Here is a 27,592-nt window from a genome sequence, read left to right on the forward strand (position 1 = left end):
TGTCACCGGAGCAAGGACAAGAATTCAGCGAATTGGTGAGTAATATTTAATGCGAGGGCAGTCTGCATCGTCTTCGCATTTCGCCGATAAACAGGCAACATTACAGCTAGCATTCATTTATGCACTCAGCTGCAGAACGAGGATGGATTTTACAACAATGCCGGCACGTTGATGACTGGTTAGCACGTCTGCCTCCCAGTACTGAGGGCGTGAGATCGAGTCCGGGCTTCGACCTTCCTGGGTGGAGTTTGCATGTTCTTCCCCTACGTGGGTTTACTCCGGGTGCACAGGTCTCTTCCCACATTCCAAAGACGTGCATGTCAGGTTAATTGAGCGCTCTAAGTTGTCCATCGGTGTGGATGGTTGTTCGTCTCTGTGTGCCTTGCAATTGGCTGGCAACCAGTTCAGGGTGTATTGCACCAACTGCCATCTGGGATAGGCTCCAGTGATCCTTTTGAGGAGTAAGCGGTTAAGAAAATAGATGGATGGATTTTATAACGACATACTGTATTATTTATTAGAATACAAGAAACAGTTGTAAACTGGACTACAGTGAATTCTTAAAAAAAAAAAAAAGTACCAGTACATTCATATGCAGTAAATAAATACGGATAAAAAAATACTGTAATATACTATAATATATTTTCATAGTAATTAAATGAGATTTTACAAGAATTAGCTGGCAACTTTTTTGCCAGTTATTTCATGTAAATTCTACAGTCAAGTCCTCAGTTCCCAAACGCTTATTATAGTTAAAAGGAAAGCTGATTTAACATAGTGGTAAACAGGACCTTGTCTCAGCTATTTTTTTTATGTGTTGCAGGCGTCAAGTTTAAAATGAGTAAATATTTTTTGGGGGAAACAACAACAAAAAACGCAATAACGTTTATAAGTTTGAACAATAAACATCGTGTCTTAGTACAGTGGTTCTCAACATTTTTTCAATGACATACCCTCTGTGAAATATTTTTTCAGCCAAGTACCCCCTAACCAGCGCAAAGCATTTCTGATTAAAAAAAAAAAGACGGAAAAGCGAGTGCTGTGCCATCATTATCTGATTTTTGTAAACTTTGGGATGCTCGCTGTATTTATGTGGTCTCTTGAACTATTTGGAAATAAAAAGATATAACTAAAAAAAGAAAGAAAACATTTATTTAATTATAAATAAAGATTTGTGTACATAACAAATATTATCAACATTAAGTTAATGTTAAAATTAACTGAATTTTAAATAAAGTTTTAGTAGAAAAGACTACCACAGAAAAGTCCAAAAGACTCGTCAGACCACACTTCGCACCTTTCTACTTTGTGTTACTTATTGTAAACCATTGTAGTGGCAGCATCATGCTTTGTGGCTCTTTTTCTTCCTGGGGCCTGAGACAAGTGATTGACAGGGGATTCTAGGAGGCATATGAAAAGTTGGATCAAACCATTCTGTTATGGGAGAGATTCTAGGTTTTTAGTACACTAAAATTCAAAACCCTACTGAATCTAAAATTTATTTTATGAAATTATATTTTTCAGAAATATTCATATATATTTTAGAATTATATTTTAATATCTCACGTACGCTCATTTGAGAACTATTGTCTTAGTACATCACAAACATAGGCAAGGCAGTGTCACAGTGATGGGTTTTTCAGCTCCAGTTTGAAGGTCAAGTGCCTTCCTTCAGTTCAGCAACGTGTATGGTAAATAGTCCTACTCCTCTTACTACAACTACTACTCAAACTACAAATAGTAATGGTTACTTACTACTACTACTACTAGTAGTAGTAATGGTTACTTGTTTTGTAGCACTACTACTACTACTACTACTACTAGTCTAACTACTAGTAGAAATGGTTACTTGTAGTGGTAGTAATCTTCCAAGTAATAATAAGTGCATAGTCATATTTTTTTTAATGATATTACATGGTGAAATTATATATCAGAAAACAATTGCTCATATTTTCAGAATTTTACAAATGTTAATTACAATATCCTTCTTCACAACTTCAACAATTTGCTCAGGCATCCTATTTTGAGAATTTAGAAAACATCTCACTGCTTATTACAATAATATAGAATATAATGTTTTTAGGAGCAAGTGAACCACAAATATGAAAGTGAAACTTTAAGTTAGTCAAACACAGAAATTGAGTCGCTGCCACTACTTTACAGGTCCGCATGTAGTGAAAATACTTGACTCACCCTGGTTGCTTGCAACCCAAACTTTGCCACTAGAACTTGGACAGGAAGTTGTCTGAAAAGTGATTCATTGTCAAATGAAGAGGGTTTTAGTAAACATATCAAAATATTTGATCCCATGTTTAAATATTTCATGTATCTTATTCAGCTTCCAGGAGTTTTGAGTTGAAGTCATGATGCCTCTCAACTTCCTGTGCAGATGACAAGCTCATAAAACAACATGTCAATGTTGTCACCACATTAGTCATCGCTCTTTCTCACATCAGGTCTTTGAACAGCAGGACCGAGCTGCCCTGATTTACTCCCATTAGGAGGAGGAGTGAAAAAACATCCCAATGTCAGAAGCTGCTGATGACAAGGCCAGACCGCGGGCACGCACGAGAGCCCACTGGACATTTGTCCCCTCAACAGGAAACAACCTGATGGCTTTGTCACAGCAGGAGCAAATAGAGAGAGCAGGTTGAATTGATTTAACATTTGACCCCTCAGAAGAGAGGTACTTGATCTGTTTTCAAGACCAAATCACAGGAAACCGTCTAAGGGACAATCTAAAAAAAATGCTGCTCATTACTAATATTACAAAGCTGAGTTAAGAAACAAATTATATTAAGTTCATGTCATTTCAAAGTCCTGGTTTAAATTTCAGCTCTGGCCTTTCTGTGTTGAGTTTACATGTTCTCATCATGCTTGTACAGGTTCTCCCCTAATATCCCCAAATCATGCTATTGTAGACTCACATTTTTTAATAGTAATCACCAGCTCACCTGCTACCTAAATAATGACAAGTGGTATAAAAAAACAGATGGATGGGTATCATGAAATGCTGCTCATATTTGCACTTGAATAAACGCTAAATACTTCATAATGTGTGAGCTGACCAAATGTTATTGATTTTCAAATTCATAGTAGCCAAAATGAGGAAGACAAATACATTACAAGAATCTTGATTTTGAATTTTTGTTGACTTTTTTTTGTACCTTTATAAATACAAACATGCTTTAAATGCTTATGTACGGAATTGTGGCAAATCTAACATACACAATCAGATGGTGAGAGCCAGGCCTCGACTGGCCATCTGGCATACAGGGCAGACGCCCTATGGGCCGGCGTCTTTTGGGGCCGAAGTGTTATAACTTTCCTCTATTTTTCCACAAGAGACCACTCCACAATTTAGAAGGAATAGCCATTTAAAATCCATTTAAAATATAGACAACAAACTGAACCAATCAACATCAGTGGCACAGCTATGTGCAAGCCAGGGTGGTTAGGAGTCGGGTCAAAATATCAGGGCCAATTTTTGGTGCCAGTCCAGCCCTAGTGAGAGCATTCTGCTTAAAAAAAAAAATTATGCAGTTAACATACCCACTATTCTAACTAGGATAAAGCTAGAGATTTTAACATCATTAATAAACACATTAAGATGCATAATGTTAATAAAGTAAAAGGTAAACAGACTGAAAAAATGACTATAATTGATATACTAAAATACATTTTTATTCTCTCTCTCTCCATTTTTTGCTTCTTAATCCTGATAAAACTGTCCCTGAGATGTTAAATATTGGCCCCACCTGACCCCGACACTTGTTTAAGTCATGATAAAGGACCAGTCAGTCTTGATAAAGGGACTATTACCCAAAGTGACTCAGCAAAAACACCTCAGAGTTTGACCCAGCTCTCGTTTCAAATGCAATCAACGCCCTACCCTGCACGGAAATGAGATGTTCTATCTCTGTAGAAATGTTTCAATCTCAACCTAAGCTCTCGTCTTGCATTTAGTTAAACTACATGTTTTATTATCGCTCCCTCTTTCTAGTCTCCAGCCACTTCCATGACCAAATCTGATGCTGCTGTATGGATTGTGCCCCAATCAGGACAAGATCTGAGGTGGGCAACATTCCCAAAGGAGAATTCTGAATTGACCGAGTGGACCGGATTTTGACGAGGACCCACTTCTCCGAAGGTGTCTTCCTGTGACGCTTTATGGATTCTCATGCTGTTCTATAGTTAACGTCACTGAATAATAATTTTTGTTTCTTAAATTTGTCGAGCGGCCAGTGGCAAAAGCTAAAGATTCCGTGTGACCTTTGCACTGAAAAAAATGAGACAAGGACAAGCCCGCAGACATCAGCCGTACTAAAAAAAAAAAGAAAGATGCTCAAACCATCTGCACACTTGTGTGTCCCGGCAGTCTAATCACGTCCTATATTTGAACACTTAGTGACACTGTGCCTAGAGGTCAACCTCCTCATTTACACAACAGGAAGTCATAATTGTCAGTCACAAGCGTGACGTTGTTCCACCTGTCAGCAGAGAAGTTGTACACCTGTCTCACTCCACTTCTGCATCGACCTGACTCTCAACAGTTGCTTGCTCGGCATTTTTATTTTTTGAGGAGACAAATATAATCCAATTACATTTCATGAAAGAAAATCCCGTTGGAACATGAGCCTTTAGTGTACAGTGTACACTCACACAATATAACAGTGCAACGTACATTATATGGTGCTGTTCCAAATCTATATTTGGTGCTGTTCCAAATCTATATTTGGTGCTGTTCCAAATCTATATTTGGCTAATAACATGACAAAAAGAAAAAACATTTAAAGAAAATACATTATATCCATCAGATATTATTCTGAATATCAAATATATTATTGTGGCCAGGTTGCTTCAGGTGTGTTTTGCTTGTTGCCATGCGTTGACCAAACGACCAAAGGATGCAAACTTTTTGCTTTTATTGAAGCCAGCTAGGTGGCAAATTTGAAATCTGATTGGTTAAAGAAAAAAAAATTCAGTGGTTCATTAATTGCTGATATAGTTTAAATTACATCTGGCCCCGCGGGGGCAGATTAGGTTGACTACGTTACACGCAGAGGCTGAATTGATTGGACAGGGGGAAAAAAAACCTTTGCTTTTGATATGAGATGTGTAAATTGAGTTGTGTGTGGTAAGACTGCTAACACCCTCATTTACATATCCAGCAATATAAGCTTGGTTACCAACACAGCAGCAATTTTGCTGTTTTTGGCAATATTCTTAATACACACATGTGAACAAGTGAAACTGAAACACCGCCACTGGCATTTTTAAATGCTAAAAAAAAAAAAAGGCCATACTGTAAGCTATACATGTTTAGCATTTATTTCAATAAAATCATCAAAGTAGTTATATGTATTCTATTTTATGATGGAAATATGGGTCTTTACAAATCATCAATGTGCAGTGAGAAAAAGATGAATTAACAAAAATTCTAAATACTGAAGTTGAGAGATTCACACCTGTAAATTAAAAAAAAGAAAAGTCTGATTTTTCATGTCCCTGTTTAAATAAACCCTCTGGCACAGTCTGCACATTAAAGACACTCATAAGTATTGTGTTACAGAAATATAGATTTGTGGGTTTCAAGGCAGGTGAAAGTATTAAGTATTTATTGTGATTGTCATATCGGAATTGTGATCTAGATTTGGACAAAAGTGTCCATTTGTAATTAAACAAACATACAAACAAAAAGTATCTGTCCCTTCCTGCAAGTCCCAACACAACCTTTTATTTGTTTAATTTTTTTTTTAGACTATCAAGCGTTTTCATGGTTTCCTCATTTGGACTTTGATGGTCAGGTTGCTGACATGAGGCTGGGAAGAAGATTTAAGGGTTGTTTGCTCTCATTTGAGTGTCTGACGAACAAATACTCCAATGATTTATGGCACATGTATGACTTCCAAAAATATGCATACAATATACTTGATTACATTTTAGGGGTGAGAGTTCTACAACAGCCAAAATCATTATTAAATTGAATTAAATGAAGAACAAAGAGAAAACAGACTGTTGAAAACGAAACACGTGTACCATACATCTCTTTAATTTCCACAGAGACCATGTTTTGCGTTCCGCAGTGACAGTAACAAGCATTTAAAATAAATTTCTCGTTTAGCACAATTAGGAAATTTGGATATCATATGTTTGGATATGTGATGTCCCAATGATCATGCTGAAATAGTGGTACGGTATACTAATCTTTCGCATTTTCCTTAAAAAATGTGGAGTATTTCCTGTTTTGCAATGTTTTATAAGAAGATCAAATCAGGTCAACTGCATCATGAAGACACCTTGTTGAAGCACATAACCAATAATAATATTCTACCAAAGTGTTACTACGTTACTACCTTGCACATAAATGCCAGCTCACAACAATGCTGGAGTGTAAACGAGCGTAGGGGAGTATTGTTCTCAGGCATCACACTCATCCATGTATGATCAGCATGCAGAGGAGGACTGAAATTCACATTCAATAACAATAGTGGGAAAAAAAGAGAACAAGAAATTTCTTCAAAATAGCAGGAGAGGATCACAAGTTGACGAGTGAATCACTCTGAGATTGTCAGTGTTACAGTAATAAATGTTGGGAAATAGAACTTGAAGGCCAAGATTTTGGTGCTCAACTTTTGGCTTCTAAATTAAAGGTGGAGAAATATCACAAATGAATTGACTGTCTTCAATGTAACTGCAATGTAAACAGAGACTGTGGAATGGGTTAGATTAACACTGCACATCTATAATATAATAGCCAAATTCAAATTTTGTGCCTGCATCTGTTTTTATTGTACAAATGAACGGCATTGCTATTTAAGGTCACTAAAATATTGGACACATATAGTTTTGGCTATTATATCTTAACTAATTCACTGCCATTGATGGCTATAAACGTCAAAAATTCATTTGAACTATTTCTATTAGTTTAACATTATTTCCCACTTTTGTTAACAACAGTATGAAAACCTAAATTTTTTTTATTGTACATTTAGAACAGATATGAAATTTGTGATTAATAGCGAGTTAACTAGTGAAGTCATGCGATTAATTACGATTAAAAACTTTAGTCGCCTGACGTTTCAAATTTTTAATCTTTTTTTTTTTTCACTACCATTGATGTCAAAAATTCATTTGAACTATTTCTATTAGTTAAACATTTTTTTCCACTTTTGTTAACAAGAGTATGAAAACCTAGAATTTTTTTATTGTACATTTAGAACAGATATGAAATTTGTGATTAATCGCGAGTTAACTAGTGAAGTCATGCGATTAATTACGATTAAAAACTTTAATCGCCTGACGCCCCAAATTTTTTTATCTTTTTTTTTTCACTGCCATTGACGTCAATAATTCATTTTAACTATTTCTATTAGTTGAACTTATTTTTTTCCACTTTTGTTAACAAGAGTATGAAAACCTAAAATTTTTTATTGTACATTTAGAACCGATATAACATTTTTGATTAATCGTGAGTTAACTAGTGAAGTCATGCGATTAATTACAATTTAAAAAATGCCTCTTGCCCCAAATTTTTAATACTCTTTTTTTTTTTAAATAATTTATGGCAGTGAATGAGTTAATGATGAACTTGCCTGACAATACACAGTAAATCTGGAATAGCAAACATCTTCTTTAAATAATAATATGAATATAACAACACGCGGCGAGTGTTTCCTGCTTCTCAGCCATAGTCAACTGGGAGAGGACTCAAGGGTCCGGTTGTGAAAATGTCTGAATACATTTGTGTCATTAGTGTAACATTTGGATGTAATGACAGCCAACTTTAATAGGTTGGCACCTTCTTCATAGCTTTCAACAATTTGTAGTGCAAATGAGTCAGACGGCCAGGAGGTGAGGTGACATATTTCATAATAATACCCGCTAAAGCTCAAAGGCCACTTGTCTTGGATTTCATGAGCTGCTAAATTTAAACTTCTGCCATTCCATCAAAGTGTTAAGAGCCTTTCTCTCTCCATGTACACAGGACACATTGACAAGTAACGACACAATTCATGAATACAAAGGTTTGTTGAAAGAACCCAAATCAACCAACAAACTTATATTTAAAACAACACTGTGGTTAGCAAACGACAACTGAGAAAGATAAAAGGACTGGAAAAAAATAAAACAACAATTGAGAACTTCAAACGAACCTTGCAGCCAAAGCAAATGAAAACTGAATCTGCCAGTGAGTTTACATCATGTCACCTGTTTAGACAAAGTGTCTTAAACTGTTGTCCAGTGATGACCCTCACTTGGGGGTGTGCGCCCTCCCCACATCAGAGAGCACCTCGGGACCTTGTGATCTCCTCAGCAGGACGGTAGACTAAAGCACTGAGCAGCCACTTCTTTGTGTCACACACAACTTTCAACTGCCCTGATCGAAACGTGTATTTACATTAATAAAAATAAATTTGTTTAAATACCCAGAATATTTCTTAAAGAGGAAGTCAACTCATTTTGTTTACAATAATGTTCTATGCGCCCTCACCAGTAAAAATGACATCACAGTTGCTAGGACCAATCACGACTCACCTGTGTTCTGAGTTTGGTCATGTGATGCTCATAAGCTGAACCGTGATTGGTTGTAACTTGTTACCTGACCTGATCAACTGTGATTTTCCATCACAGTTGATAGCGAGTGGCACGGGTGGATTTTGCTGCTTAACTCATATTCCATGATAAACATCATATTAATCAGAATACAGTGTTAAGACTAGTGGGGCTGCATATAACATATTGTCAAGAATTTTTTTGCGCTTAACTTCCCCTCTAATGCATCAAATATTGCATTTTTCAGAAAAGCATTTTATGTCATTTTTTTCCTTCAAGTCATTAAACCACCCCAAATAATCTAAATTTGACTTCTCTCAAGGTCTCAATGGTTGATTACATTTAAACAATGAGGAATAAAATGATTGTAAAAATAAATAAATACGTAAATACATAAATAAATAAATTAATTATAAATTACAACAATTTTAGATTAGAATGTGATTCTATTTTTGTTAACTGCTGTTGTTAATTGAGCGACTAAAATAAACGACATCATTTGGAACATTTTTTTTTTCTGTTGCAACTGATCTATTTAAAAAAAAGTCAATTGATTGTTTAATTGGAAACACCAAACCTCACTACGGAAGTGTTTTAGCACAAGTTATAGAAAGTTACTTGTGCGTTAAGCTTTTCTGAATGCTTCTGTCATAAATAAATAGTGATTAAAAATAAAATATTATGTGTAGGTTATGCTTTAGACTATTTGAAATCTACTTGATTGAAACAGAAATTATGAATGGATCCAAAAAGATTTTAAGTGAAGAGAGAAAAATACCTCCCTATTGTTTATTCTAGTTCCATCTCACCATATGCAAAAACAGAAGAGGCTACAATGGATTCATTTGCTGTAGATTATTTAATTTTTTTAATGTTCAGTTTTACCTGTGTAAGAATTTTCTACACTTTCTACATTTGCTGTTGCATCCAGACACTATATGCTCATTGGTCAGTCACTTCATAGCCCCGCCCCTTAAGTGACTGCTACTGTATATAGAGAGTCACCAAGGGTGCACAAGTTAAGTGTGACAGACTGATCCTTTCAAGTTTAGATACTAGCAAACTTTTTGTTTGATTCATTCCTTTTTCTTCTCACTTTGTTAATTTGTTCATCAAACTAAATTCTTTCGGGACTCACCAGAAGAATTTCACATTCCCGTGGAGAAAAATGGATCTGTATGACTTTCCCTTCCCTCTTTCCTCTGCTAGTGATCTCTACGAAGACCCTTTCTTCAACAGCGGGGACGTGAACTTTTTTGACGACCTGGACGGCAAACTGAATAGCGCCGAGCCGCCCAAATCACAGGTTCGTGACAATTATCATCATCATCAGCAAGTCCCAGTGGCGGAAGAGGAAGACAAGCATGTGAGGGCTCCGCGTGACCTCCACCAGGGAGGGAACTGTCTGCTATGGGCCTGCAAAGCCTGCAAGAAGAAGACAACGCAAGAAGACAGGAGGAAGGCGGCAACGATGAGAGAGCGGCGACGTCTCAACAAGGTCAACAAAGCCTTTGAGACCCTCAAGCGCTGCTCGGCCTCCAACCCCAACCAGAGGCTGGCCAAAGTGGAGATCCTGAGGAACGCCATCGACTACATCGAGTCTCTGCAGGCTGTGCTGAGGGCAAACAGGGACGACAGCTTCTACCCAGTGCTGGACCACTTGAGCCAAGACGTCTCCAGCCCCCACTCCAACTGCTCTGATGGCATGGTGAGTCCAAGAACAGCTGAGAGGCTCATAAAATGGCAACTTGGGCTATTTGGTTTGCTTTCAGTCTTGAGTCACTCTGTAATGTTGAAGCGTAGCAACTATTGGAACGATATTCATACTGTCATCATCATCATCATCATATTTTATGATGTTTCTCTTCCTTAATTGGCAACACAAACAGATGATGTCATGAAGGTTTTAAGTTCCTCATCTAAAACTAATTGAGAAATGTATGTCTTTAGGTGGGTCTCGTCTCTCCGTGCTCGACCAAAAGTGAAAACAGTGAGGCGACTAACTGTGGCCGGACAACAGAAGGTCAGTTTTTTTTCTTTTTTTTTCTTTTTTCTGGAGATATACTTATGCTCGTAAGTTGTGGCAAGACGCTTGCAAGTTTATCCTGGACAATATCTTTTGTAATTTTGAACTTTTCTTACAGAATGTTTTTTTTGTTTGTTTCTTGAACTATGACAATTAATTTGAAAAATAATATTATTTGATTATTCTTTTAATATATGTTGCTAAGTTTTATATTCATAAGTGTAAAGTTGTAAATTAAGTGTAAAGTTGTAAATTCACAACCTATTTTTAAGTATGTTTACTTTCCATCTTTACTTCTAAAAATAAGAACGCTGTCAAGTCTTTAAATGGTGTGTTCTCATGTTGGTGTTTTTGATATTTCTTAGTAAGACACCTGGCAATTTTTTTTGACCCCTTCCCCCCTTTTTTTCTTCCTCTTTTTTTTTTTTACTCTTGTTATTGTGAGGTTGTTGTGTGTAATGACTTGTAAGTTTACTGTGCTGCTTATGTTTTCCATTTTTTGGGTCCTGACGTTAAATAATTGATTGATTGATTGATTGTTAAATAATTGATTGATTGATTGATTGTTAAATAATTGATTGTAAAAAACAAACAAACAAAAGAAAACAACTATTTCTGATGTAACCGACTCATTCATGTTTGTAGGCTTACCTCAGTATACAGATTTTTTTTGTTGCAATTTTCTTTTTTAGTGTTTTTTTTTGTAGTAAAAAGGTTTTCTTTTTAGGGTGCTAATTCATCCACATCTTCAAGAACTGACGTTTTATTCACTTTTTTTGTATTTGTTTTTATTGTTCCAGATTCTAGCAAGAACGCACCATCCCTCCTCTCCAGTTTGGATTGTTTAAGCAGCATTGTGGAGCGCATCAACACGGATGAGGCTCCCTGGGCGCTAGTGTGGTACCCCGTGGGCCTCAGAACAGCCCTGCAGTCCGTAGAATTACGGAAGAACCGAACAGTATCTCCGAGCTGCTCTGAAACGGATGGACCAAAGGACTATTTTCTACAACAGCAAAAGAGGCTGTAATGAACTTCATTTCTAAGTACCACAGTGGATTGGAAGTCATTGTCTCACAGTCACAGCAAGATGGTTCTGTTTGGATTGTGGGTCTGAATGTAAGAAATTTAAGTCTGCATCAATGTTCATTGGATGGCTGAATGAAAAAAATAAATAAAGACAAGGGGAAGGGGTTGTGCGCTCCTCCACTAGTCTAAACACAGCATTCTGATAAATTGTGAGTTATGGTGAATATGAAATAAGTTGTAAAATCCAACCTTTTTTATGCAACTCGTGGCGGCCATTTTGTCACTTGTTGTTAACTGAAAATGACATCACAGTTGCTCAGGGCTCCAGTAACAACCAATCACGACTCACCTGTTTATGAGTTAAGGTCATGTGACTTTCGCAAGCTGACTTGCGATTGGTCGTTGCCTGAGCCCTGAGTAACTTTGATGTCATTTTCAAAATGGCAAAATGGCCCCCACCTGACATGGACAAATATGGATTTGGCTGCTTTATTCATATTCCATAAATTATATGAATCAGGATACCATGTTTGAACTAGTGGGTCTGCAAAGAACATATTGTTATAAAGAACATTTTTGGGTTGAGAATGAAAGAGCTCTGTTTTTAATTGATGTGTAATTTATGAGTGACATACAGTACATTTATTAAATAATATTTGTCATTTGAAATATAAATTCTGGTGAATAAAAATACTTACAAGGATGCACTATGGGTTCAAGTTGAAACTTTAGCTCAATTGAGTTTGCTGTCAGAATTTGTCAACTCCCGTTTTATGGTAAGTGCATGTTACATAATTCTGTCTGAAGCACTCAGAGTAAAGGAATCTACATTTGAGTCTCAACAAATATATAATGGGCCACGTATGAGTAAATTTTGACTAGGTATTTACATATTTTGGGCTCTTGAGAAAGAAATCAACCCTCTCTGTTACACACAAATTGCAGATTGACAATAAAACCATACCATACTATACCGCACCAAGGATAATGTCATTTATTAATATGCATTTTTCATAAAAAGTCAGTTATTGAAGTATTAATATGAAAAAAGCACTAGATTCCATCCTTGTAAAAAAACAAAACCTTTGTCAGGAGCGAAATTGTACCTGCATACTTCAGATTATATTTGTCAAAACGTTCATTGTTTATGTCATAATTACTGATAAACACAGCACTTTCTTAATCATTAATTGCCAAACCATTGCTTAAAGTTTGAAAACTAACATACAATAATAATAAAAGGTAATTTTATTACATTGTATTGTTTGAATTGTGAAACAAATTGATGAATGAGTGAAACAAGCTGAATTATTTCAGATGCAGTATTTATTTTCTGGACAGTCACACCATCTTTATACAAGCACACTGATGAACTTTTGATGTATTGAGTGGAGGCGAATCCATCCAGAAAAGAGTTTGACTAAGCAAACGATGTCCAGTTGTGGTTGTACTGCAGGTTTCTCGTGGGTGTGGTGGTCGCAACGTGCATGGGCAGCGATGGTTCCTCTCTGGCCTGACTAGCACAGACTTCATGTCCTCACTTTCTGCGGCGGCGTGTGGCAGCTCCTTTCTTGCTACTGCAAGGCGCACACACAAAAGGGAAAACGGTGTCAGCTCTAGAAAGCGATTTTGTAATGAGACCTCACTGCATGAATATATGATAAGGTTCAACGAGTACATGTGATGTCTCTATTACTTGTCTGTGCACAGTAGCTACCTATTTGACTAAACTCCATGTGTCTATGAAAGGAAAAATATGCAATAATAATTTAAGAAAATAATAATATTAAGTAGTCATGAGCAAGTACCGATACCAGGTGTTGGTATTGGGCCGATACCAGACTTTATTTGAAGATACTGATACACACGACATCGGCTGCCCTTTTATGGCCGTTTTACAATCAGGAAATAGAAATGAGAAATTAGAAGAATTGAAATATGACATTAATTTCATACAATTTTTAAGGACAGTGCAATTACAGCATTGGGGGTATGTAGGTCTGTCATTGTTTTTTGGGAAATTTTACGTATCAACATACAGCCTATTCATTTTAAAGTGAAAATTATCTGTTAATTTGAATGTGTGAAAAAGATTATGCAACCATGACATAATCACTTTAACACTGACATTGTTGCAAACAAAACATGAGAATGCTCAGGCTGGTCCAGTAATTTTGTATACTAGGGGTGTCAAAATTAGTGTGTTAATTTTTAGTTCATTTAAATTTTCTATTGTGCGTTTAATGACCGCCCCTTACTTGGAAAGCCTGTACTGGGGAAGTTGCCGTCAAAATGCAGCAGACACGTCCGCGTCAAAATTTAGCAGCAGTCTGGAGTCTGGGATCAATTTGTATTTTACAATTTTAAAAATGTGCTGAATCACTAACGGCTTACAAATGCAAATATGCCATCTAGTGGCAGAAAAAAACTCAACACAAATCAATATCAAACTAGCTTTTTTTTTACCGTACAGTACATCTTTTTAATTGTAACTAAATTTTATGAATTATTATGATATAAAAGATGCAGCCAGATTTCTATTGGTTAAACATATTTGCCACTTTTATGGTAACAAGAGTATGAAAACTCTGTAAAAAATATTTCATTGTACATTTTATTGCACACTTACAACAGATTAATCGCGAGTTAACTATTGAAGTCATGCAATTAGTTACGATTCAAAATTTTAATCGCCTATTGTATACCATTAAAATGGGTAATCTTGGCATTAGCATGACTCTTTTCCTTAGCTTCATCAAAATGATCCTGTTGTTTTACATCAATATGTTGCTTGCACAATTTTTTAGAACAATTGATACTTACTGTTTTTGCAGCTCGTCAATGCGATTCCTGAGAGAGATCACCTGAAAGGCAGAATAGTAAACATTTTAGATACATTTATGTTTTCCTATTGTTTGTTTATGTTTATTTTATAATCTAAAGTGACTTAAATTAAAATCCTTTCTACATTTTACTTACTTAAGATTCTGCAGATGTGTCAGAGCGGAAAACTAGTGATGTGATGTTGTATATGATTGATTTTAAAGACTGAATGAATGATTACAATGCATGGAATGTATGTGACAATGTGTTGGAGATCACGCGATTGTCTAGTTGGTCAAGTCATTGCAGGATTCTTGACAACAGAGGAATGTGGATGTGATGGGAAAAACTGTATCATGCAGATGTGTCACTGCTGGTAAGCTGAAGCAGAGTGTATCATCAACTTTCACACATTGTCATATATTAATCATAATTCTTTCATACTTCTTGATGACGGCTGGCTCACAAAATAAAAAAAACATATGCAAAATATGAGTGAGATCGTAATCGCGGCTCTTCACAGACCTCGTATCGCTGCCTCTTGAGCTTCTCTAAGTGGTCATATTTAATCTCCTCCAGGCTGTGCAACCACTCCCACATCTCCTTTGCCTTTTCCCTGATGAACACAAACCAACAAGTTAATGTTGGTCAAAATTGGACAGGACGGAAATTGATCGCTGAACGTACCTCAGTACGTCGTCACTCAGCTCTTCGACAGCCAGAGGTTGGCATCTCTCTGCCAGGACCTTCTTCTTCTTTTCCCTCTCAGTCTGCTTCTTTCCTCTCTTCTGGTCCACCTGTTAAGTCATAGGAATGCTTCACTTGTTATTCTTTACTTGAGATTTGGTGACATTTGAAGAATAGAAAGGATAATCCGACGTACCCGTTGCAGATGGCTGGTGAAGCCTGATCCCATGCTAGAGAGAGCGTTCTTCTTCTTCGCTTCATCCTCAGCCTTCCTGTGGGCGTCGGCCTCCTCCTTTCTTATCCTCTCTGCCTGTCACGTTAACATTCGCAAAAAGTACAATCGATTAAGTCAAGACCGCCTCAAGCCCTTTTCACATTGCAGTTAGCGAGGTGTAGTACTCCATTGTGAATATGGTGAGGGGTGTGATCCCAGGGGAAAAAAATGTTGTGTGTCATTTTATGATAAAGTGTAATTGCACATCCACTACAGTAGGTGGCAGTAGGGCTCTGCATTGGTGCCCCAATAACAATTTGATAGACAAATGATACTTTTTATAATCACGGTGGAGAGTGGGTATTTAATTATGTAGGCATATATTTACTTACGAAATATAAACACTGGGTTAAACAAACTCTACTGTCAGTGATGCCACTACTTGGTGTTAGGTTTGTGGCTGACTTTTGTGTTGTATTTCAAAAACAAATCTACTGTATTAATTGTATTACTTTTCCCCCTGATGTAAACAAAAGGTTCCGAGAGAGATGCTTTGTACCTCCCGTCTGGCTTGACGCTCTTTATCCTTGTCTGCTCGAATCCTTTGCTGCTCCGCTCTTTCAGCTCTACGCTTCTCCTGAACACACCAAACAAAAGGCACAGTCACACACTGAGCAAGACGCAACAGCGATGCTGAACCCTCATGCTTGCGGGACATCTCACAATTCTTTCTTTGAGCGCAATTAAATCCTCTTCCTCCTTCTTCCTGCACTCAAAGTGAGCATCGATCAGCGACTGAAGCTCAATGAGGTCTTTGTTTTGACGTTTTTTCTGGATGTCCTGCATGACACAAAACAAGATGACGCTCTGTACAAAACATGACTGCAAACCAAGGTGACATAGTTTTCAATTTTTCATTGTAGTTGACGTTTTTCTTTTTGACTTTTTTTTTAAAATAATTTTGTCTTAATGAGTTTTTAGAGCGTGTTTCTTCGTTTTTATTTAGAAATGTTAGTTTTTAGGCTTTTTTAAATAGATTTTTTTTTAACAAATGCAAGTTTTAAAAAACAGTCACTTAAAGTATTGTGTAATAAAGTAAAGTAAACTACAATTCCCCAGCGACTGTTCAATCTTCCTTCTGTGTGGAAAAAAAAATCTGATTAAAATTAAAACCTCCAAAGCTCATGTATGAAATTAATTGATAACGATGGAAAAAATAAAATAAAATGCAAATGAATATATAATCATCAGATTCAAAGTGATATGTTTTTGTTTTTTGTTTCCCAAAAATAGTATTGTGTGTAAATGGGTCAAAGAAAGGCAATAACGTTTTTACCTTTGGGGCATTAAAACACATTTATGAAATTCACTCCTTTTGGTTCCAGGCAGACACAATGTGGCCAATGGTGGATGGTGTCCTGGTCAATTATTCTTTTAAAAAAACAGTTCCATAACTTTTTACCGGCCTTCTTTTGCTTACAGTGGAACTTGTGATCAACTAAGCATTACTGTCCCGTTGTATAATTGTTTCTTAGTCAAATTCTATCACGTCAAGTCAACAACATATTTTATTGGCACAAAGACAGGGCTTTGGCGCCATCTTGCGGCATGCTAGTGAACTCCAGAAACCACAAAGAGCAAATGGCTGAGTAGTTTTTCTGTGAATAAAATAGGATAACTTGGATAATGGATATGTTACCCCACAGGAAAAAATCAATAAAAAATCAATATCTTTTGTTGACTGGGGGAGTGACAAATTGTGACCCACTGTAAAGTGTAAAGTAGTTGGTTATATCTCTGGGTTGTCTAACCTTTGCGTCCCTTGAGCCCAACAATTGATATGACAAAGAATAATTTCTTTAGATTGTTAACAGAGCTCCATTATAATCTCAACATAGCTAAATCGACTACATGTTGATCAGAAATGCCATCTTACATCAAAGTCGACCTTCTCCCCATCAGGGATCTTGGGAGCAGTTGGTCTGAAACAAAATAACACAATAAGTAAGACATAGCGACAACAAAACATGTCCACAAAAGTCGGAAACTTCCTCACTTGAACTTTGGCTTCTCTTCTGGATATTCGGCACCATAACGACGAGAACAAAAACAGGGAGAGAGGTGAGAGATCAGATGGTTAGAGGCTCAAATGTGGAGGAAGATGAAGTCCGACATGTTGGTTAATCAGGGGGAGGATCCATGTGGACAAGCCGTGTTACATCACAGGGCAAGTGGTTTCCATGGTTGAATGATGTGAGTTTTAATTTTAGAAAAACTTTCCACAACATCGCTGCCAAATTCCAGTTAAGTACCCCAAGTTCATACTCCTAGTATTACCTCATTTATTGAGTTAATTTGGTCAATTAGTGTGTCAAGGAAAGTTAATCAGTACATTGTACTACTAATGACCTCAAAAGTTTGACACTCGTTTGACACCAGTGAGTCGAATAACAGTTAATAGAAGTGCATGGTAAAAACACAGGGAAAGTTTGTATTGTGTAGTTTGAGATGATCTTAGCGTTGTCCCGTTCCAACACAGGACAAAATGAAAAACAAGCAAAGCAACAGCGACTCAGCAGGAAATACAAAGTACCATCTTGATCTCCCTCCTCCACTGGTGGGACACATTCATGCAAAGAAAAGAAGAGGCAGAGATGAGTTGTTTAAGCGCAGCTCTGCGTCTTATGATACCTCAGGTGGCTAACGCAGAGATTAAGTTACTTCCTCCTTTCTCTGGAAACCAAGTTGGTGCATGGAATTTTATTTATTTATTATTATTATTTTTTTTAAAAAGCTTTGCTTACAGAAAAACAAGTATATAAATTAAGATAATCTAGACCAACATACCTTCCTCTTCATAGTCGTCTGCATGCAGCAAGCGTCCAAAGCAAGAGCAGAACAGAAATCATTAGTGATCGGAGTGCTTGCTGCCACTTTACAATGCATGGCTTGTGAGGCCCATTTACCAAACTGGGGTGCTGCATCGTTAGTGGGAGTCACTGCACAGTCCCATGTACAAGACTACATATCCTGTGGAGGCTTTTTTGGATCCATTTTATTGGATCATGGTAGGCTAATTTTGTACTTGCAACATTTCATAAAGTGAAGTTCAATCATATTTGTTGAATCATATTGATCACCGCGGCACATAAGATTTTGTGGTTTAATTTCAAATACAGTGCTGCATTTGTCAAATTATCTAAGACTATTACATTTTAGTTTGGATTTGAAGAGGATGTATTTAAATTAGGGTTGTCAGGTGATTACATTTTTTTAATTGTAATTAATCGCATGACTTCAATAGTTAACTCACGATTAATCGCAAATTGTATATCTGTTTTAAATGTACAATAATTTGTTTTCAGAGTTTTCATACTCTTGTTAACATAAAAGTGTGTGTGTGTGTGGGGGGGGGGATTAAGCAATAGAAATATGGCTGCATCTTTTAGTCATTGAAACAGTAATTTTATAAAAATTCATAAAATTGAGTTAAAATTAAAAAGATGTACTATACTGTAAAAAACAAGTGTGGTATTGATATGTGTTGAGGTCATTTTTCTGCCACTAGATGGCAAAATTTGCATTTGTAAGACATTGGTGACAGCTCAGTGCATTTTTCTTTTCATATTAAAAGCTGTCTACTCTTTAACATAAAGTAACTTGTGAAATTCTGCACTAATCCCTGGGCGTTATTTTATTTTGAAATGGCTTGGTCAGAACCAACAAAAAGCCAAAAAATGGTCAAATAACGCCCAGGTGTTAAAATTGGAAAATACAACTGGAGACCCCAGTCTCCACAAATATATACATTATTATTAAATTTATTGCAAAATTTTGTGTCCGCTGCGTTGCGATTGGAATTCTGTCAGTACACGCTTCCCAAGTAAGGGTCGGTCATTAATCACGGGTTAAAAATAAATTAAAATGAACACACTAATTTTGACACCCCTAATTTAAATATTGTCTGCTTCCCATTTGCAATGTTGAGATCAACACATTAAAGCTCAAGACTAATGCAGTGACTCCCTGTTATGCGTGCTAAATTTACAGAGAGTAGGATTTGAACCACACCAATTTCAAACCATTGAATGCCAACACCCCAGTGTAAATATCATGTTGCAGTTTGCTCATCTACTCACATCAATGACTTTAACAATGGAATAATGAGGGTTGAACAAATAGCTTTTACATGATGTCGGAATAAAATGACACGTCATCCAAGGTGTGATGGCCTTTAACAATTTTCAAAATGGTCTCAGTTGATTTCAACACAACAATTTCATTAAAGACCTCAGATGAGATGGGGCAGTTAAATCATGTAAAAGCAGTTGAATTTTTCTTTTCACACTGAACATTTTATGCACATTTCATAACACACTACTGCGTAAACACGACGGAATGTTTTGGTCTGATTAACACTGATGGTGATGTGAATGCCTTGGAAATGTTTGCTACAGTTCACCCCCCCCCCCCCCAAAAAAAAAAAACAACAAAGTGCACTTTAGGGTTCTTTTATTAAAACCAGGCTGAAGTGCAAGATCAAACAGAGTCCTGTTCGCCAGAGTCTACCCACACGTTGAAAAGTATTTTTTGTGGACTTTGATAATAGTTCTTCAAATGTTTGTGAGGCAGTGATGAAATCTACTGTATTGTAACATCAACGTGCTCCACATTTAACATGTTAATTTTCCTTTACTGATCTGTACTGTTGTAGCAGTGACAAAGTCGAAGGGCCTTTCACTCACATGCAGTAAATATTGTATATCATCACTGTCCTGTGAAAAACACTGATGTTTTTATTTTTTTACGTTTTTGTGGATGTCTGCATTCAGTTACATCTCATAATGGTAAAAATGACAAAAATGGACATAAGTGTTTTTCAGAGGACAGCGACGATATGCACATGATACATGGCTAAATATGCAATTCAGAATAGAATTTGCCTTTACTAGATTCATCTATTACCATAAAAAAGAATACATCTCTTTTTTTAAGAATAGGGACACAGCCTCTGGTGAACAGGTCATTCTTTAAATAAAAATAAAGAGATTTTTTTTCATGATGATCCAACCACCTAAAATTTAAATCCCAAATCATCAATTTGAGTTTCTTCCATGCATGTTTGTGATTTCACAAAGCACAACAATGCTGCCTGCATGCTTCTACAATGCGAAGGCCATGAATCATGTAGAATGATATCATTTTAGTATCTAGCCATAGTGATTGAAAAATAAGTTTTAAGTTTATGCCATTATTTTCTGGCAACATTTAACCATTTAGTGGGCAAAGGGTTGAAATACTGCATTTTAACTACAGACAATTAATGTACAGTACTTTATAGAGTAAGAGACTTTAATTTAGTCATTTAACAAATGTACATTATTATAAAATTCTGAATAAATTTTGTTTTTTACAACCCACATGTGGTATTTTGTTCAAAATTTTGATACTCTTTGTTAAGTGTGATAACTAAGTCATTTATGATTTTTTTTTTACTTTTTTTTTTACTTTCGACCAGTCGAAATGTTCAGTGCCATCAGACCGATCCATAGATATGTACTTTTTATTTATTTATTTTTGATGCCCTCTTTAGGCAATAAAAGCAATATTGTGCTATGAGTAAAATTATATATATACTGTATTAGGGTCTTAACATCGACTAAAGTTCATTATTGAGCTTTACACACTCACCGCATCTGGCAAAAAAAGAAGAAGAAAAGTTTATTATGCAATTAAAAAAAACTGAAAAAAGCTAATTCGAATGTGCCGGTACCCTAACGTGCAAGTACCCTAAGGTGGCCCAGGCTGCGAGGGCCCTTTATAGCTGCTCGCAGCTCTAGTTATTTTTCTTTCATCTCTATTCTGACTGGCTATGATTAATCACATCCTATCACAATTCTTCTGCCTTTGAGCGATTTGGCTGGCATCTATTTTGAGCTTTCTCCAAGTTTGAATTACCATATGTGTTTCCATGCCCTATAAAGAGCTTGAAGTTGCATTGCAACAAAGTAGAAATTGACCAGCTTACAGTTTATCCCAAAGGTCAAATCTAAAGAACGTATTGAATTGTATTGGGTTGGCTAGTGGAACTGACTATGTTTTGTAGTACGGACTGTCCTAAAGAGCTGAGAGGGTAGCAGGAGAAGGGGGAACAGACTGCCCATGGCACGTACCTTCCTCCTCACGAACCGGCGCCTGTTGCTCTGGTTCAGGCTCTGGTTCAGGCTCTACCTCTGGTTCAGGCTCTACCTCTGCTTCAGGCTCTACTTCTGGCTCTGCTTCTACCTGGGCCTCCGCCTCAGGGGCTACTTCTACTTCTACTAGCTCCTCCTGGGCTACGGCATGCACCAAACCGCCAAGGAGAGGGTGTCGGAGGAGGCCATTAATGAAGACCACAGACATGACAGAGCCATTAAAAAACAAAAGTGAGAGATTGCTTTAGTTACACAGAAGATGGATTGGTGAGCGAGGGACGGCGCTGCTGGAAAACAAAGAGAGAAACAGATGATGACGATGATGATGATCATGATGATGACGATGGCGATGGGAGTCATTTGAGTATTCACGCAGAAGCCATGGGGAACTTGGTGGAGTGGCAAACTAACTGAAACATTTTCAGGTCTTGAGACAATCTTGTAAAAACATCTCTAATAAAAAATAAATGAAAGTGGTTACCATAATCATTAGTACAATCATTTTAGTTTCAAACCCAAAAGTACAGATCTACGAGGCAGAAGTGGTAACCACTTTGTCCACCGTGCTGCTTGATTATGTTATATTATATTTATTATAAATTATTTAAACACACACTAATAGATAATTCTATCATTATTCAGATAGCTTCCCACCACCATGACAGTTGCGTGAAAGACACCAATGACAGTTGTACTAATCACATGGCAAGAAAATAAATGTAGTGAGCCTCAGAGCTCAATCCCATTTTTTGCTTAACCATGTGATTTAAAATATCACTCTGAAGTCAGCAGTACACCCTTAACTTGAACTGTTTGACTGACAGCTGTGCGTTAGTTAACGTTGTGGCAAATCAGATAATCTTAGATTTTCTTTCTGTACAGAGACATAAATCGATCTCAGTGGTTGGATATCTATCATTGTTCTTCATTAAAAAAGAAAAAAAGAAAACAATAACAAAATAAATAAATAATGAATACTGGCTGCTCTTTGGGATGTGACTGACTAAATGGGAATGTGACAGTTAGGCAAATTTAACCCTATGTCTCAACATGTTGACTTATTCTAGGCTTTGCCACTTAAAAATAAAGTTCAGGAGCCCACTCATTAGATTTGTGATGTGCATACTAAACACCAGATGTCTGTGCCAAACACTTCAACTTAAGCATGGAACCCAGAAGCTAACAAATTAGTGGAGACAGGTCTTCAGAGCTCAGAACTGGTTCAGTCATGTTTACCTTCCTCGTCTTCAGGTTTGCAACATGGAATGGGAAGAAACAAACATTTTTTTTTAAATAAACATCACCTTAACTGTACTGTATACTGTACCACATTATCTGTTAGAAACACCCTTGACACAATGGGCTCTATTTTCGTGAACGGCGCAATGCCTGCACGGCACATGGCCTAAATCTGCACGGAGGTGGGATAGACCCGGTGTTAGTAATTTCGCAGATAAGTGCAGGCCGGTGGATCTGGGAGAGGGAGGTCTGCACCACTGTGGTAGTAGTCACAGTCAATCATGGCCAATCAAAGAGGCTCCTTTTATTTCCTAGTCACTCGAGTCACTACAGTCTCGACATGGCTGAATTGATACAATGATTCCGAACTTTTGAGGCCTGCTCTTCACATATTTACAAATTAAATATGTCTGAGATTGAACACACATGCCCAGGGAGCTTGCTACCATATATGTCTACAGGCCTCACAAAAATCACGTTAAAGCAGCTGTCTACCCTGAGCAGGCCCAAGTTTAGATCGACTTTCTCCCACCAAATTGTTACTCGGCCAGTTGCATCTTCAATGACACTTCCGGCCCACAAGTCTTCGTGGAGACCTGTCTGCCAAATTGGTCAACGCGCAGTAAGCCTCACCCTGGCCCGAAAACCAGGATCCGCCATCATTTGCGCCTCACTGTAGTTGTGCTGTCTACGAAAATAGAGCCTCTTGACTTGATAACATTCCACACAGGTACAGTATGTGTTGTTGTATATATTTTAGCATCACACAGTATTACAGATCAATCTACTTCTAGCAGTGCATTCCAGTCATGTACAATATTGTCAACACTAGGACAGGTGTTGACATGGGAACGTTCTTCAACAAGACAACAACAAGAAAAATAACTAATTTTGTCAATGTCAAAGGACACTTTCATGCCTGATGTGGACACTGTGTGACAGCTGAAACTATTGTGGTTGCTTGAAAACTCCATTAAACATTCCTGAATGGTTACTTACCCTCGAATTGATCCCTGAAATAAGAACACAAGACAGAAATCAAATTAACATGAAAATACATCTGTCTTCTACACCCCCCCAAGTTGAAAATCATCAGTCAACGTGTCACTGCAGGGTGTTTAGTGATTGACAACTTGTGATGCACTTACACTTCCTCAGTGTCGGACATGGTGACAGCAGACCTTGTAGCTGAGGGCAAAGACAAAGAGTCTCATGAGACCACAGTATTGAAATAGCTGTTCTGCGTCACTTTCAGATTTATTTCTGTATTTAGTCTTTCACAATGTTTTGATGAAAAGGTATAAAAATAACATCTGAGCAAATGTCAAGCAGCCCGACACATTGCATAGATTGGCAACATTGCCTATTAATTTTGACCGCAGACGATCCTTCAGCTTGCCAGCGGCTGGTTACGTTAAAGGTAGCACTGGTTGAGCAATAAACATAACAACATGCATTAAAGTAAAGCATTTAATATTAATGTTTACGTATGACATTCAGAATAGTTGTTCAAGTCAAAATATTGGGGTCTTTTTGTCCATTTTAAATAATGCAAGTACTTAATTGATTAGAAAAAGAGGACGAGTGTGCAGTGGACCAAAAAATGTGGAAGACATCCTCACATAACGGGTGCTCTTCAAATTTGGCGGGCAAAAAATGTTGATAAAAAAGTCATTTTAATCAAGTGATTAATCATGATCGATTAAAATTCTAAGATTAAACTGATTTAAAAAACAATCGTTTGACAGCTCTTTTATATATATATATATATATATATATATATATATATATATATATATATATATATATATATATCACAGTCATTAAAATTGATTCTTCCCTTGATATTAACAGCTGATTCAGAATTCGTTGTGACACTTTTTCAATGTACGCATCGCTGTAGTCACCATTTAAATATGTCACTCATGCATCATTTCATTTTTAAAGTTGTTGTTGGTCAGTATTGCTGTGTAAAAGTGTTCCCTTAATTGTTTTGATCAGTGTATATGCTCTGTATATATATGTACTGCGCCCAAAAAATCCCCAAAAAGTAAGGAAAAACTTTTTTTCTTTAATTTTTTTGAGCAGTATATACTGTATGTATATATATATATATATATTAGAGTTTTTAAAAAACAAAGTGGTGCAGCGATACTGACCAACAACAACTTTAAAAATGAAATGATGCATGACTACAGCGATGCGTACATTGAAAAAGTGTCACGACAAATTCTGAATCAGCTGTTAATATCAAGGGAAGAATCAATTTTAATGACTGTGATGGATGCTCATGTGATTAAAATTCCCAGCACAAGATCAATTCTATGTTAAAGTGTGAACATGTTCCAACACTCTTGCTATTTAAATCCAACAGAAGCGAGAGAGGAAGAGCCCAATTGAAACCAAAGTGTCAGGATTTCTGCATACTGTATCCAACTGTATCATATTTGATATATAAAAAGTTTGGTTGGATGACTCCTTCACACTTAGCAGTGGGCACAGGTGCAGAGGACTTAAAGGATTAGTCAAGGATCATATTTCTACCCATCAGCTGAGGAGCACAGTCCAAATAGTTGCTTTAATCCTCAGGCTTGGACCAGAGGGAGGATCCTCTGCGGCCCGGCAGCCAATCAGCATCAACTCCCAACAAACGAACACTTTGATCAACTTACAGTCGACAGCCGTGTCTTCTTTGTGTTCAGCATTCAGACAGTACATACCTACACATCAGCGCTCTGTATATTTAGTGGACGGCCACTCATTTATTCAGTATGAGAGTATTGAATGCTGAGGAGTATTTCTGAGTCTTTTTGAAACTAAAACTGCAACGGAACAGGTGAGCCTGGGCAGACGCGCATCCTCAGCCAAACTAATTGCAGATATGAGATGTATTTATAGTCCAATACATCAGTGTGACACACATGGAGCGAGAGAGAAGCCCCCAACCATCCAACAGGACTTAGTATATTATTACTGTATCTAAATGTCATATATCACCAAAGTGACAGACAGCTTCCCAGGCCCGGCATTCGTATCAGATTAAGTTCGTTACAGTGACATGCAACAGGAGCAGGATTCAACTCGTGATATTGCAAATGTGCAAGTGATAAATATGCACACATTTTAGTACTTCAACGAAATAGAAAACACTTTCCAGCCTGCTTGTGTAGAAACTGAAACCTGTTGCTAAATCTGTGAACACACATAGATATCATTTGCAGATGTTCAGGTACAAGTGCCCACATTGCTGTCATACAAAAGAGGGGGTTCATTTCAGACCTTGACAGAAGCTGAAGAAATACTGTATATAATTATAGGACGGGACTTTAGAAATACATCATGTGTACTATGTGAAATTTGGTACATCAACACGGAAAAAAATATTTTAACTGTTATTCTGGTGAGTGTATTTCAAATAAATTTGTACCGAGAGACCAGATATCATTGTGCCATGTTTTTAATGATGTCAACTTAATTAGCATCACTTTCACTAATATTATCTTTTGACTATTATTAATCTGTTAGTAAGAGCAGAAGTAGATTAGTAGTATATACTCGTATTAGTTTTTCTTTGATGGTATTCTATTGCTTGAAAGTAATGAAAATAATATGAAAATGATGTTTTATAATATCCACTAGCGTGCATGAAATCGAAAAAGGTTTTCAATTTAACTGAAAGTTACACAAATTATAGTTAACCATCACTCAAAAGTGATAAGAACTGATTGATGAAAAATATTCCCACATGTTTAAATGTTCGGAAATGGAGGCTAGAACTCTACACAGGCCAGTTTCAAATGTATTCTGTCCTGAATGACATGGTTGAAATCGTTTTGCTGAATGTGCGCTGTACATGCAGTAAAAAACTGAAATGAAGCATAGAATTAACTTGAAAGTAATTTTCCCCATGTGCCCCGTGCTTACCTTAGGGAGGAAGAGAAGCTCCTGTGACGACCAAGATGAAGGTGTGCACAATCTGCAGCCTCTGCTCAGAGAATATGTCCTTGTGTTACAGTGATACTTGAGCTCATCTGGCCCTTATTGGCTGTGGGATGAGAGTGAGGTGTGTGTGTGTGTGTGTGTGTGTGTGTGTGTGTGTGTAGGAAATGTGGGGAGGGGGCCAGCCATGACCCCAGAGAAGGAGATGGATGAAATACTGTGGATGGGAGACGAGGGCTCGGGTTTTGGAAAGGAGCAGCTGAGAAGCTTCTGTTGCTAAATTTACAGTGATGGAAGGCCGAGAGGAGGGGGGGTGGTTACACATCAGCTTGGCATCCAGACAATGAAGGGAGGGCGTGTGTATCTGTTTGTGTGGTTGTCAATGTGTGTTTGACAGACACTTCATGAATCAATCCGTCAATCGGTCTGCCAGCCCAGTCAGGGATTGTTAAAATCAGAACAAAAGTCAGAACAACAACAAACTTATAAGGGGAAGTTAACCCCCCACACACAATATTTATAATAATATGTTTTATGTAGCCCTCCTAGTTAATTAACATAATATTCTGATTAATATTACATTTGTGGGATGTGAATTAAACAGCAAAATCCACCCGTTTTGATCCATCTCAGGCAGCGGCAATTTTGCCACTTGCTGTAGACTGAAAAGGACATCACAGTTGCTCGGGGCTCAGGTGACGACCAATCATGGCTCAGTTTGTGAAGGTCACATGACCAAACTCAACAAACAAACAAACAGCTGAGCCGTGATTGGTGGTTACCTGAGGCCTGAGCAAGTGTCACGTTTTTTTCAGTCGACAGCAAGTAACAAAATGGCCGCCTCCCGAGATGGATAAAAACGGGTGGATTTTGCTGCTTAAAGGGATA

General features: G+C 37.2%; 2 protein-coding genes across 4 annotated transcripts; one reads left to right on the forward strand and one right to left on the reverse strand.

Annotated features, from left to right (window-relative positions):
- Nucleotides 1-9,627: 9,627 nt before the first annotated feature.
- On the forward strand, nt 9,628-11,902 carry LOC144050689 (myoblast determination protein 1 homolog). Its single transcript, XM_077564199.1, has 3 exons — nt 9,628-10,264; nt 10,507-10,579; nt 11,383-11,902. The coding sequence occupies exons 1-3, from the start codon at nt 9,725-9,727 to the stop codon at nt 11,607-11,609; spliced, it is 840 nt and encodes a 279-aa protein (XP_077420325.1). The 5' UTR covers nt 9,628-9,724; the 3' UTR covers nt 11,610-11,902.
- A 1,014-nt stretch (nt 11,903-12,916) lies between these two features.
- On the reverse strand, nt 12,917-26,823 carry LOC144050688 (troponin T, fast skeletal muscle isoforms-like). 3 transcript variants are annotated; one of them, XM_077564195.1, is made up of 15 exons: nt 26,690-26,823; nt 23,914-23,953; nt 23,765-23,778; nt 21,506-21,667; nt 18,180-18,197; nt 17,926-17,946; nt 17,389-17,407; nt 17,269-17,314; nt 16,056-16,172; nt 15,892-15,969; nt 15,315-15,428; nt 15,119-15,228; nt 14,957-15,047; nt 14,432-14,472; nt 12,917-13,185 (listed from the first exon to the last, which is right to left on the reverse strand). In XM_077564195.1, the coding sequence occupies exons 2-15, from the start codon at nt 23,931-23,933 to the stop codon at nt 13,146-13,148; spliced, it is 891 nt and encodes a 296-aa protein (XP_077420321.1). In that variant the 5' UTR covers nt 23,934-23,953; nt 26,690-26,823; the 3' UTR covers nt 12,917-13,145. The 3 variants fall into 3 exon arrangements, with proteins under 3 accessions (XP_077420321.1, XP_077420322.1, XP_077420323.1); XM_077564196.1 differs by lacking the exon at nt 17,926-17,946 and having other exon boundaries at nt 26,690-26,818; XM_077564197.1 differs by lacking the exons at nt 17,926-17,946; nt 18,180-18,197 and having other exon boundaries at nt 26,690-26,818.
- Nucleotides 26,824-27,592: the final 769 nt, after the last annotated feature.

Source organism: Vanacampus margaritifer, chromosome 4 (assembly GCF_051991255.1).
Source record: "Vanacampus margaritifer isolate UIUO_Vmar chromosome 4, RoL_Vmar_1.0, whole genome shotgun sequence".
Classification (NCBI taxonomy): Eukaryota; Metazoa; Chordata; class Actinopteri; order Syngnathiformes; family Syngnathidae; genus Vanacampus; species Vanacampus margaritifer.

Bases quoted from the DNA above. Each gene is read 5' to 3' on its own strand.
- LOC144050689 (XM_077564199.1), top strand. From the start codon at position 9,725: ATGGATCTGTATGACTTTCCCTTCCCTCTTTCCTCTGCTAGTGATCTC. The intron at 10,265-10,506 runs GTGAGTCCAAGA...GTATGTCTTTAG, and splicing joins CCAACTGCTCTGATGGCATG to GTGGGTCTCGTCTCTCCGTG. The intron at 10,580-11,382 runs GTCAGTTTTTTT...TTATTGTTCCAG, and splicing joins CTGTGGCCGGACAACAGAAG to ATTCTAGCAAGAACGCACCA.
- LOC144050688 (XM_077564195.1), bottom strand. From the start codon at position 23,933: ATGTCCGACACTGAGGAAGT. The intron at 16,173-17,268 runs GTAAGATGGCAT...TGTGTCATGCAG, and splicing joins GGGAGAAGGTCGACTTTGAT to GACATCCAGAAAAAACGTCA. The intron at 15,229-15,314 runs GTACGTCGGATT...ATGACTTAACAG, and splicing joins TCACCAGCCATCTGCAACGG to GTGGACCAGAAGAGAGGAAA.